Genomic DNA, 11534 nt, shown 5'->3' with positions numbered 1-11534 from the left:
AAGAATTAGTACTAGAGGAATGGAAAGGGGATCTAGCTTTTGACTTGGAGTGAAGCGTGCTGATAAGAAACACTGATTCACATTGATCACCTTCAACATACCAACCTGAAAATGAAAATTTCCTACAGATACCTCTGTCGTAGAGGTGCAACTTCCCAAATAGTCTGAAATATGTGTTCTCTATTTTTCTTATCCCTTAGAACGCAAGGAAGAACACCAAATCGAAAAGTGACAGATTATTACCCAGTTAGAAGAAGTTCCAGGAAGAGCAAATCGGAATTGGAGGTAGTACTGCTTGTTAAAATAACGTTACTTACAATGTTGCCTGTTAATTGAGCTTTTGAGGAAGTGTGTGACTATCTGTAAATGGTTTCCACTAGCCAAATACAAATAGCATTGTGCACTGGAAGGACTGTTAAGAACATGCTTAAAATTTGGAAATGCTCATTCAGTTCTTTTAGGACAGAATCTAGCTGCTTACATATATTTTGGGGGCAAACATCTGTCTCTTTACCATTCAGTTTTGCTAGAAACATGGGATGGTTTGGAAAAATGAGTATCACGGGCTAATAATTTCCTTTCAGCTATAGAATAAGCTATAAAAACTATCAACAGTACAGTGGTTTTGTTCTTGTTTCTTCTGCAGACTGAGGAGAGGAGGAAAATAGATGAGCTAATTACAAGTGGGAAAGAAGAAGGAATGAAGGTAACGGCAATAGCAGCCCGAGTAGCCATGTACTGTTCATACAGTATCTTGCTGTTAATGTGTTTAAGCAGAAACTAGCAGAGCTCAGTCTCAGAACTGCTGCAGTTCCTTGATAGTAAGATGAAAGTGCAGCACATTGTCTTTCCTTTTGGATGGGCAATATTTGGCTCTGAAAAATATGTACATGCAGCCTCAGACATAAATCCCCCTCAATATAGTCTTTACTGGAAACACACTTGTTCCCTTTAGTATCTCACTTCTTGGGTTAGCTTACAGAAACAGGGTGAGATGCAGCACCTCGATTGTCACCTGTTTAAAAGGTGTCACCCATATATACTGTCGGTACGGTAACAGATTGTCTCAGCCTGCTTACAGCAAGGGACTGTGGGTGTTCACTGTGGCACCTGGGACAATGGCTTGTCCTGGTTTTCCTCCCATTGCTAGCAAATGCTGGTTATTGGGACCAAGTGCTTCCCATTTAGGTTGCTCAGATCACCCTTTTTAGAATTTAAAGCAGCAAAGGCTCCTGGAAGTGCAGAGGAGCTGTGATTTCTTGACCAGCAGCAGCCTGCAGCTAACACTGTCACATGTATGACAGTGACAGAACTTTCTTGGAGTTGTCCAGTTTGCAGGGAGAGGCAGGAATAATATATATATTATATATATAATATAATATACTGGTGGGTGATCAATGCAATTTCTGTGATTGATGTTTCTGTTCCTCTGCCTTTTTAACCCATGCATGCTAATGGTGATGGTGTACCTGAAGTGGAAAAGCTTACTGCCTTGGCTAATAGGCAGTTTAAAAGAAAAAACAGATGACTCTTCTCTGTGTGTGGTTTATTTAAAGTAACTCAGTTCTTTCATTAGAAGACACTGTATCAAAATACCTGATAACTCAGGATATGTCCCAAACTCATACTGTATTTCTTCCACAGTGCAGTGTGGTGTGTTTCTCCTGCTTTGTTTGCAATACACAGAAATACCATGCTGTAGCATTTTTTAACAACAAATCACTCATTTCCTAGTAAACAGTGTATTTGCAGTCATGTAAATACTTTCTAATTTCCCAACTGAGTTTCTTTTCAACTCAACAGATTGATTACATCGATGGCAAAGGGAGAGGAGTAATCGCTACTAAACATTTTAATCGAGGAGAATTTGTAGTTGAATATCATGGAGATCTCATAGAGATCACTGATGCTAAAAAGCGAGAAGCTGTGTATGCTCAAGATCCATCCACAGGCTGCTATATGTACTATTTTCAGTACCTCAGCAAAACATACTGGTAAGCTTCTCTTCCCTTAAGTGTGATAGTTCAGTGACAGAGGCTTTGAATGCTGCTAAGTTTTTTTCTTGTTTTCATTACAACTTTTTAAAATGGGAACCATGAATTAGGAAGTCTTTTTGGAGCACTCTTTCATGATCCAAGAGCCTCCTGTACCTCTGGTCTGAAGGGAATGGCAGGTGACGCAGAGCCCTGTTCTCTGAAGTACAGCACAAGCTATATGGAGAGTTGTATCTGCTTGGATGAGACTCTAGCTCTGCCATGGACTTCTGCCTAAATTTCCTGTCTTGTAAAATTAACTACTTCTGAGTTGCAAGGATTTTGTTCAAAAAGCAGTATGCACAAGCTCTGGAAGAGAAACATTTCCTTCATCTGTCTTTGGGTTTCTTTTCCCTAGTACCTGGCACCCACCCCATACTTTATCACTCTGTTTGCTGTTTCTTTTGCCCCAAACTCCAGTTCTCTCAAAGCAACTACTCAGACTACATTCTTTCCTCCTTGGCTGACATTGCTGGATACTGGAGCATGAGTTGCTTCACCTGTACATTAATTACCTTGAGGTGCCCTCTATTCTAAGTGTCTGACGTGCAGTCTAGCTGCCCTAACAATAGCTTTGTGCAAGGATGGGCACTAGAGCTTTACTATCCAGGTCTCTGGAAGCTGGGCATGTAGTATTTTGGCATTCTTAGCCTTCCCTGTGAGTAGAGACTCCTGCTGGCTTACTCAATGGATACTACATAGCTTTGACACAGATTTCCTGAGAGGAGGGTATTTAAGGCATCAAGCCTTTCTGGTGGTGTCCTACATCTGGCTTCTGCTATTCTTCATGAACAGCTGAGAGCTGCATGGAAACAGGCAGCTCAAAAACATAGTCCAAAGTTGTCCCTTTTCTGGGTTTTGTGCTAACTTAAAAATCTCCTGGAATTGCTTTACTTTACCTACACTGCCATATTATGTGCTGTCTGTTTAATTGTATGAATATTCTGGTTTTCCTTCATTTTTCAAGCCTTGTGTGGCTTCCTCATTCTTTTTCTGATGTGCACTTTGGGTTTTGTCCAAAAACGTGATTGTGTGATATGCAGCAATCCTGCACGCTGTTCTTGTTCTTTCAGTGTTGATGCTACAAAGGAAACTGATCGTCTGGGAAGACTGATTAATCACAGCAAATGTGGCAATTGTCAAACAAAGCTTCATGACATTGATGGTGTTCCTCATCTCATACTCATAGCTTCCAGAGACATTAAAGCAGGTGAAGAACTGTTGTACGACTATGGAGACAGAAGCAAAGCTTCCATTGCAGCTCATCCATGGCTGAAACACTAATTCATCTTCTTTGTTTGGGGTTGGTTTTTTTTTTTTTTGGCCTGGGGGCTCTTCAAGGGGTCCGGGGGTTTTTTTTTTTTTTTTGGACTGAGTGCTCTACAAGGAGTCAGTGGATTTCTTTTTTTCTGTCCTCACTTCCCTCAGCTTTCAGTGGACTGCTTATGGTGTTCTGAGCTCCTTAAAAATGACCTTTTTTGCTTTGCAATATTTAAATACCTATTATGGTTTTCCAGGCAGGCTTGAAGAATTGATCTTAGATTGCCAAAACTCTTCTATCATAAAAGGAAATCCTCCCCAAAAGTTGAATACTTCTACCTAGTGACCAATGCCACTTGAACATGCAGTCAAAGACTTGCACAGAAACTTAATCACTTGGCTTGTGCTTCTGCTTTTGCAATGAAATCTCTTGCTCCACTTTGTGGGGCAATGAACTTGGCGTTAGCTTTATGACAGCAGATGTACTTCTGTACTCCGAGTCGTACATCCAACGGTGTGACTGCTTGTCAGGCTGCTTTCTTACACCCCAGTGCTGACGGGCTTCTCTGAGATGGATGCCACTATCGTTCTCAAATAATTTGTGGTGGGGATCCAGTTTTTCCAGTGTTGTATCTTATGTTGGCAATGAACTTTAAATGCACTGGTGCTGAGGGAAATGGATGTTCAAATTGGCTGCTTTCTTCAGAGAAATGACTCGTAAGCCAAACGAGGATGGGTTTTGATAGACTGGGTTAATACTGATTAGAGATGTGAAGATAGAACTTCACAGTGAAAATCAATGTTTGACGTTATTTTCTAAAATTTAAGATGGTACCTTTTTATAGCTGATGGCTGATTCTTGGAGGTATCTCCCAGAGGATTTTAAAGAAGTAAAAGCTCTCTCCAAAATTTTTTATTACCTTCCTATGCTAATTAGCCACATCAGAAGCTATTTATTTACTGTGAATGCTTGAAGTAGAGCATAGCGGTTCCAAAAATAGGAGTCGACTTCATATGCAGCTTCAAACTGTAATGGAGTTCATGCAATGAAGAAAGAAGATTCCTTATTGCCTGGTCCTGTAGGTCTGTCCAGCACGGGCTGGTCTCACTGTCTTAAATGGGAGTTGAGCGCTTGGCATCTTGCGGATGTTTGTAACGTTACTGTTGGAGAACCAAATCTGTGATATAGGCAGGCAATACAATGCAGGTCCTTTATGTTAAAGATGAATTCTTACCAGTTGGAATTTTTGCCAAGGCAGGCTTGGCATGTGTGTAGATGAAAATGGCTGTGAGCCATCAGCCACGCTTGCTGCTGGAAGATGTCAGCGAAGGATCTGTGGCTCTGTTACCGTCCTGTGTTCCTCGTGTCTTGAAGGCTGCTGCTGTTCCAGCTAATGCCCTCTAGGACAATCTTATATGCTTGCCTATGTGATAGGTCAAATAGCAACACCATCCTGGTTGTATGCTCCAGCAGCAAGAGAGGTGGCTTAGTGATGTATTTTTTAAATTAAAAACTTGAAGACAATGTCTCTGTAAAATAAAGAATATATTTATTATTGATGAAGTGGCTGCTATAGTACCTGTCTCCATTGCAGATCATTAGCATTTTGAAAGAAAGCTGTGAAAATTGTTAGCCATGAAATGCTTTATTATTTTCTACATAACACAAGGCAAGCTCACCAGAGACAGCCTGTGTCTTTTCACCATTTCTGAAGAATTAACTGGAGACCTGTTACCTTACATGTACTGAGTTACAGGTAAGCTGCTTTGGCTGATTTCTTTGAGTTGGCACTGATTTTCCTCTGGCCTCAGTAACAGAGGCTACAGCAGTGTACAGTATTGTGTTTTACTAGAGCACTTCCCTTAAGTCAAAATTGGAATAAAATGCTTTTTTTTTTTGTTTTTTTTATTTAAACATTTGCTTGTTCTCTAGCAGGTCAAATAGCTTAAAACCTCTGTTCTTCAGCATCACTTTTGTAAACGAGAGGGGGGAGATCTCTCCCTATTTTACGTAAAAAGAAAATTGTTTTCTCTGAAGCGCTTAACTGGTAATCAAGTAGCACTGCATCGGAAGATGGTAATAAAGCTGATGTTGCACTGAGTATGTATCCTTTCCTTTTCTAGGAATTGACATTATATATAGCATATCTATATCAGCATACTCCTCACAGAAACATGCTGTTTGGATTTTTATCCCTGTGCCTTATAGGAAGGTTTCATTGGCTAACAAGGTGTAAAGCGCTTGGCAGGGAACACTGCCTTGGCTTGGGAGCTGAAGGGCTTTTGTCAGGCTGGTGTGGCTTTGCCAGAGGCAGCGGGGTTGCTCTAACAGGACTGTGGCCTCTTCGGTACAGCCACAGCCAGGGAATTTGTTCCTCTTTTGAGGGAGAAGCTGTGCAGCTCCCCTGGCACCAGAGCGGAGGCAGCTGTGATGGTTCCAGAGCCTAGCCCAAAAAGGTTGAGGTGCTCTCCTGTCTGCTTTGAAACTGGTGAACTCCTACCTTGTCATTTTGTTGTTAGGTGTTTTTTTTTTTTTTTATAAAGAACATCTTAAATAGTAAAGTGAAAAGAACAATTGCAGCTTTCATTATTGTCTCCTTACACAAACTGCAGGGGGTGGCCCAGGGCTGTGTTACAGCTGTCTTTGCCGTGGCAGGTTGTTGCTGTTGCGCAGCTCTGTTCCATCTGTAGAGTTTATTTCATTAAGACTTAGTAGCGATCAGTGTGTTTGGGGGCATAGTTCCTCCTCCCCCCTCCTTTTTAAAGGAGATTGAAAAATACCTCCCTGGATAGACCAGAAGTGGCTGGAGCCCAGAGCACACAGAAACATCTCTCTTCAGCTCAGAGGTGGATCCTGGCTGTTGTTGATGCATGATTGTTTGGGTGGGTGGGTTTTTTTCTTTTCTTTTTTCCTCCCTCTAAACACAAAGCCTCTGCTAAGGAAATGTAGTAACTTCCTTCCCTGCTACCATGCTCTGGAAAATAAGTCCTGGGGACATGGCCAAGGCTTATTCATATTTTGAAGATGGCAAAATGACTCCAGCAGTCCTGTGCCCTGGCTAAACCAGCTTGCTTCAGGCAGATATCGTTGCTGTTGCCCTGCTAACATGAAGTTGCTAACAAATTCTCTCTGAAAGGAGGGTGCGGTTCTACCTTCTGCATCTTGCATCTGAGCAGATGTGTGAAGTGTCCTACATTTTTCATGCTGATAGTGTGTGAGAGGGAATCAAAATATATCAGAGCCTGCTTTCACTTCTGAAGAGAGTCAGATCATAGTTTGATACCTGCCACTGTTCCTTTTATGTCTGTTCAGACTTTTCTGCTCTTGAAATTCTACTTTTCTAAATGTGGAAACTAATTGGTATATTTCAAGCTGCTTTTCTAGTCCTCTGTTTGCCCTGTATGCTTCCTCTACTGATAAATCTCATTACTTGGGCTAACGCACAGCTTGTGACAGTTGATGGAAAGAACAGAGCTTATGAAAAATACAACTGTCTACCACAGGAGATCTTTAGCTGTCAGAAACAAAATGTTTGGTGCGTGTGTTCCACTTTGAGCATGTCTGCAAAGCCATCAGTCCTTCATGCGGACAGAAAACAACGCAGCAGCTTTTCTCCCCTTGCTGTGCTCTCCACCATCTTTCATCTCAGCCCCAAATGGCTCCTGCGTGCGCAGGGGTTCTGGTGTCACAGCCCAACTGCCTCTCCCTGTGGTGGGGCGGGTGCGCCAGGCTTCTGCCTGCTGCTGCCTCTGCATCGCCCCTGCAATGCAAAGAAAGACACGGAACAAAAAGCAATGCTGGGGCTTTCTTCAGGCCATTCTATGTTCATGTAAGAGAATAACCTTCCAGAGACGAGCAGGGGGGACTGCGATCGGAAGGGGTTCTCCCGCGCTTCTATGTCCATGCACTTGTGAATGGCATCTGTCTCTTGAATATTTCTTCATCTTGCAAACTCGTTTGGGCTGAGCATTTTGATAGGTGGACAGGATAAATTAAGTTGCAGTACAGATCATCACAGATTCTTTTAATAAGAATAAAAGATTTATTCTCTGTGTGTGGCAAGAATCTATGAAATACAAAAAGTGTCTGTCTTAAAACAGTTTCTAAAAAAGCAAAGTAAAATATATTCTGAAAGAATATTATACAACATCACATTTATGAGATTGCTCATTCTTTACAGTAAGAGTGATGCTTTTCCTTCCAATCCTTGACTCCCCTAATGTGTGAGAGGCTCTCATCAGTGCCATTTCTAACAGAAGTGGTTACGTTCTTGAGGATGCTCATTTTCTGTGTTTAAAGGAGAACCTAAAAAAAAACCCAAAAAACCAATGTACAACTGGAAAAGAAGGAACATGCAGTGAGATGGCTGTGTCAATGTTCTGCCATTTTGGGGAACTTTAGGGACTCAGCCTGAGCTTGTGGTTACTGCATACAGCTGCTTCACACGATGTAAACACACCCCTGGGGACAGCTGGCATGTTCCCACAGCAGAGTCTTAACATGCTTGCAGGGGAGGCAAGTATTGCAGTTTTGTTCTGAAATTATTATTTTTCCTAGGAAAAAAATGATGCCCTGCTTGCCTGGGTGGAGGTTGCCTTCCTGCAGAGTGCTTTTTCCACAGGAAAGGATTTCTCTATTGGGTTTTAATTTTACAGGGAGAGGAGGAGAAAACAATATCCAGCCAACTAGGCCAGAGTTCAGAATTCATCCCTGGATTCACTAAGTATGAAGCATGCCCCATTCTCCCATATTCTGCCAGAAAAAAAAAAAAAAAGATACAGGCGAACCTACAGCCGTTTGATGATTGTTTTCTCTTTGTTTTCCTTGCTGGTGCCAGGGCTGCTGCCACTGGCTTCTTTTTCCAGTTCTTCAGTTTGGTCCCTTCTCTGCGAGATGATCCCACTGGGGAAAAAAAAAAAAAAAGACGCTTTGTATATTTTTTGTGGTTTTGTGCATAGCGTGGTTTTGCATGTTAAACCCTTCACTGGGCAGCCTAGGACATGGGTGAAGGGGTGTTCCCAGGACAGGATGGCAGCCTGGCCCATTCCTTGGAATGAATTTTCCTTAAATACCACTGTGTCATTTTGCTTAGGCTGAGCTTTAATGAGAACGCTGAAAAATGAGCTGACTCCTCCACGGCGAAAGAATGGCAAATCACACCGGGAGTGAAAGGGAAGTGTAATTACACGCTGGATTTGTACAGGAGCCCAAAGACAACACAGGGTGCAGACACAAATGGAGAATTTCTGCATGGGTGGGTCTGTGGTACCTTCAGCGCAGCCACAGAGGCTCCCACCACACAGCGGGGAACAGATGGGAGATTCCCAGCTTCCCTGCAAGGCAGGCGGCTGTTCCTCTTCCCACCCTCTCAGGCTTTGCCCGAGCTGTAGATTTCCTCCTGCTATTTCGATGCTGCTACACTCCACAAGGTTGTAACTGCCTACTTCAGGCAAAAGCTTCAGTTTTTATCAAAGGATGTTTCCCCTGCTTGGAATGGGGTTCGGTTTTCCCAGCTGGCGTGCTACATTATGTTTTCCCAGCCTGCCAATTTACTGTCCTGAGCTGACCTCCTTTATCTTGAGTGGATCAAAGCCTGTGACTGCAGTAGCTGAAGGCTGAGAGGAGCTAAGCGATGCTCGTTTGGACATTGAAAATAAAAATCAGGCATGGCATAATTCTGAGGCAGATTCTTTTCTTAGAGAAAAGGGACTACAAGCTGCTTGGTGCTCCTGCAGATGTCTAATATCTGCACAATATCTTCTACTTAGGAATCACGATAAAAAATGCAAACCCCAAACATCATCAGTCATTTTAAGGCATTCTCTGTGAGGATATCCATTACCTTGTGCTATATAGAGCTTATTTCCAATACACACAAGACATTTTAGAAGATATATTCATATTTATCCTCTTCTCCTGCACAACTACTCTTTATGGCTGTACAATCATAATTTAGATTTTATGTGAGTGTTTAAAGGGAAGATGGTTTTTGGGTTAAGCTGTAATGCTGTACAAGCAGTTAACCCCATGGGCTTCCTTGCTCTGAAAAGCAGACGTGACACACTCTCTAGGTGCAAAGCACTGACTCGAATCATTCACTCAAAAATTCAAAACATTCCCACTGTTAATTTTTAACTTGGCCTGTAATGAGCTGTGTAACATGGCTGGGAAATCAAAGCAAGAAGCCACTGCAATGGCCACACAGCAACGGCAGGCAGCTGAGGTGGGGAAGTCGGTGCCCCACTGTGCTGGAGAAGGGCTGTCAGGCAGTTTCTAAACTGACTTCTTGGATTTAACTTTAAGGTCTGGGCTTAACCTGCCTGCTACAGACAAGGCAAAGGGCAGGCTTACTAGATCTAAGGCGTTATTGCTGAGATATCTCAACTGAAATCTAATGTGCTCAGACATTTTGTGTCTAGATTAAGAAGTAGTTTCTTGCCCCAAAGAGTTTATAATACAACCTGATGATGAGGGGCAGAGGCTGGGGGAGAGCAGCCTTGGAGGTGAAGGGATTTGTAGCACCAAGAGCAAGACCCTTCTTGTATCCCACCCTTGGGATCACACCGATTCTCCCAGGCCAGTCCCTTCTAGAAAGACCAAAATCCCTCTCCGACAGTACTTGTTTTGCACAGTTCAAGTGCCTTCCACAACCCTCCGCTGGCAGTCTTAAAAAAAAACCCCACAGCTTATCTTGAATGATGATGAAAGGCCTTAATATTCTGCTTTCTAGATCAATGCCATACCCCCTGCGGGAGCAAAAGAACCGCAGCTGAGCTAGCGTCCCCGACGGCAAGCTGGAGGAGGAAGGAAATTTTGACTAAAGCTGAGATGGAAACCCTCCGTGCTCTTTGGTATGTAGCGTGGCTTCAGACAAGAACAGAATGTGTGCAACTGCTGTGACGGCGTAAATGAATTCATGTGCGTGAGAATCCAGCTTGTATGTGGAGTGTGAGTGACTGTAGGAGGTTTACAGCAGTACAATTATGGGAACAGACTGCCTAGAATAAGGAGTTGAGTTTTAAAATTATGTTGCATAGAGACTTCATCATTCCCCCATTTTTCTTTGCTCATTTGTAGGCTCTTGGGAGCACAGATTGCTCTTACACGCCTGGACAGTGCCTAGCGCAATCCAGGTGCTCAGACCTGAAAGACTCTGATGGGGTAAGCTCCCCAAACAAGAAGTAGTTGTTACTAGTTCTTTGCTGACTTCATGATATACCTCTTATAGCACTGCAGCTCCTCTTGCACCACAAGAAGCTGAGCTTTCAGCTGGTTACGCTCTTGCAGTACTTCTCGCAGCTCCTGTAATGTGAACCGGGGCCGATTTGGGTCTGTGAGGTCTATCACCATTTTATCTGGTCCAAGGCTGAGCTGTAAAATAAACGGTGGCAGTCATGATCTTGTAACCTGCCAAAAACAGGGCACTCACAGAATAAAAACTCTGACTTTTAGATAACTGTAGTAATTCTTGGAACTAGTATGAGTTCATCACAATCATGATTTTTTCCAAGCAGTTAATTATAGTTTTTTATATTATTTTTGTATTCCCTTGGTGTCTGCATTTCCCAGCCAAGTATAGGGCCCGACCGTGACTGGCTCCGACCACAGCTAAAAGCAAAGGCTCTGTCCCAAAGAGCTGACAACTTAGTTTGCCAAGAAGCTGCTTTTATCTGCTTTTCTGATGATGAGAGAGGCTAAGCAACGTCACACCAAAACTGTGGCACTGAGGGGTGAGAACAAATTCTCCTTTCCTAATTTAAGACCTTTGCGGTAACAGTTTTTTTGGTCCTAGACATCGGTTTCCCTTGCAGGGACTAACAAAGCTTTAGCGTTTGCGTAAGAGGGACGGGTGCTGTGCAAGGGCTGTACAGCGGTGGATTGGGACTCTCTGAACTCTGCCTGCATGTGCCTGAGCTCCTGTTAGCCCTGCACGCTGCTGAGCTGAAAGCGTGGTCGGTCCCTACAGTCAAACCAGAGCGAGGGACCCCAGCGCTGCGCCTGTGACCCCCCCAAAGGTCTCCGCTCTGGAAATGCCTTCAACGCCTTCCACAAAGATGAGAAGCAAACCTTCTGCTGCGATAAGAGACCGGCGACTGCGGCAGAAGTACCCTCTGACCCGCCTGGTGCTTCACCCCCCGCCCCAAGCGGCCAGTGGCAGAGGACAAGGGACCTCTGGTGCTTGTGCCACCTCCCAGCCGCCCACCCCAGAGACCCCAGGGCCAACCCCTCAGGCTGCGCTG

General features: G+C 43.5%; 1 protein-coding gene across 1 annotated transcript; it reads left to right on the top strand.

Annotated features, from left to right (window-relative positions):
- Window positions 1–200: 200 nt before the first annotated feature.
- SETD8 (SET domain containing (lysine methyltransferase) 8) lies at window positions 201–3317 on the top strand (the record flags this gene model as incomplete). The annotated part of the gene is made up of 4 exons (XM_010081865.1): window positions 201–285; window positions 647–706; window positions 1804–1994; window positions 3107–3317. Coding segments are annotated over 4 exons (547 nt in total), but the record flags the coding sequence as incomplete, so codon positions are not given.
- Between the last annotated feature and the right edge of the window lie 8217 nt (window positions 3318–11534).

The sequence above is a fragment of the Pterocles gutturalis genome, unplaced genomic scaffold (genome assembly GCF_000699245.1).
Source record: "Pterocles gutturalis isolate BGI_N339 unplaced genomic scaffold, ASM69924v1 scaffold3904, whole genome shotgun sequence".
Taxonomy (NCBI): Eukaryota; Metazoa; Chordata; class Aves; order Pterocliformes; family Pteroclidae; genus Pterocles; species Pterocles gutturalis.
Note: the sequence above shows the minus strand (reverse complement) of the source record. Positions and strands in the feature narration are given on the sequence as shown.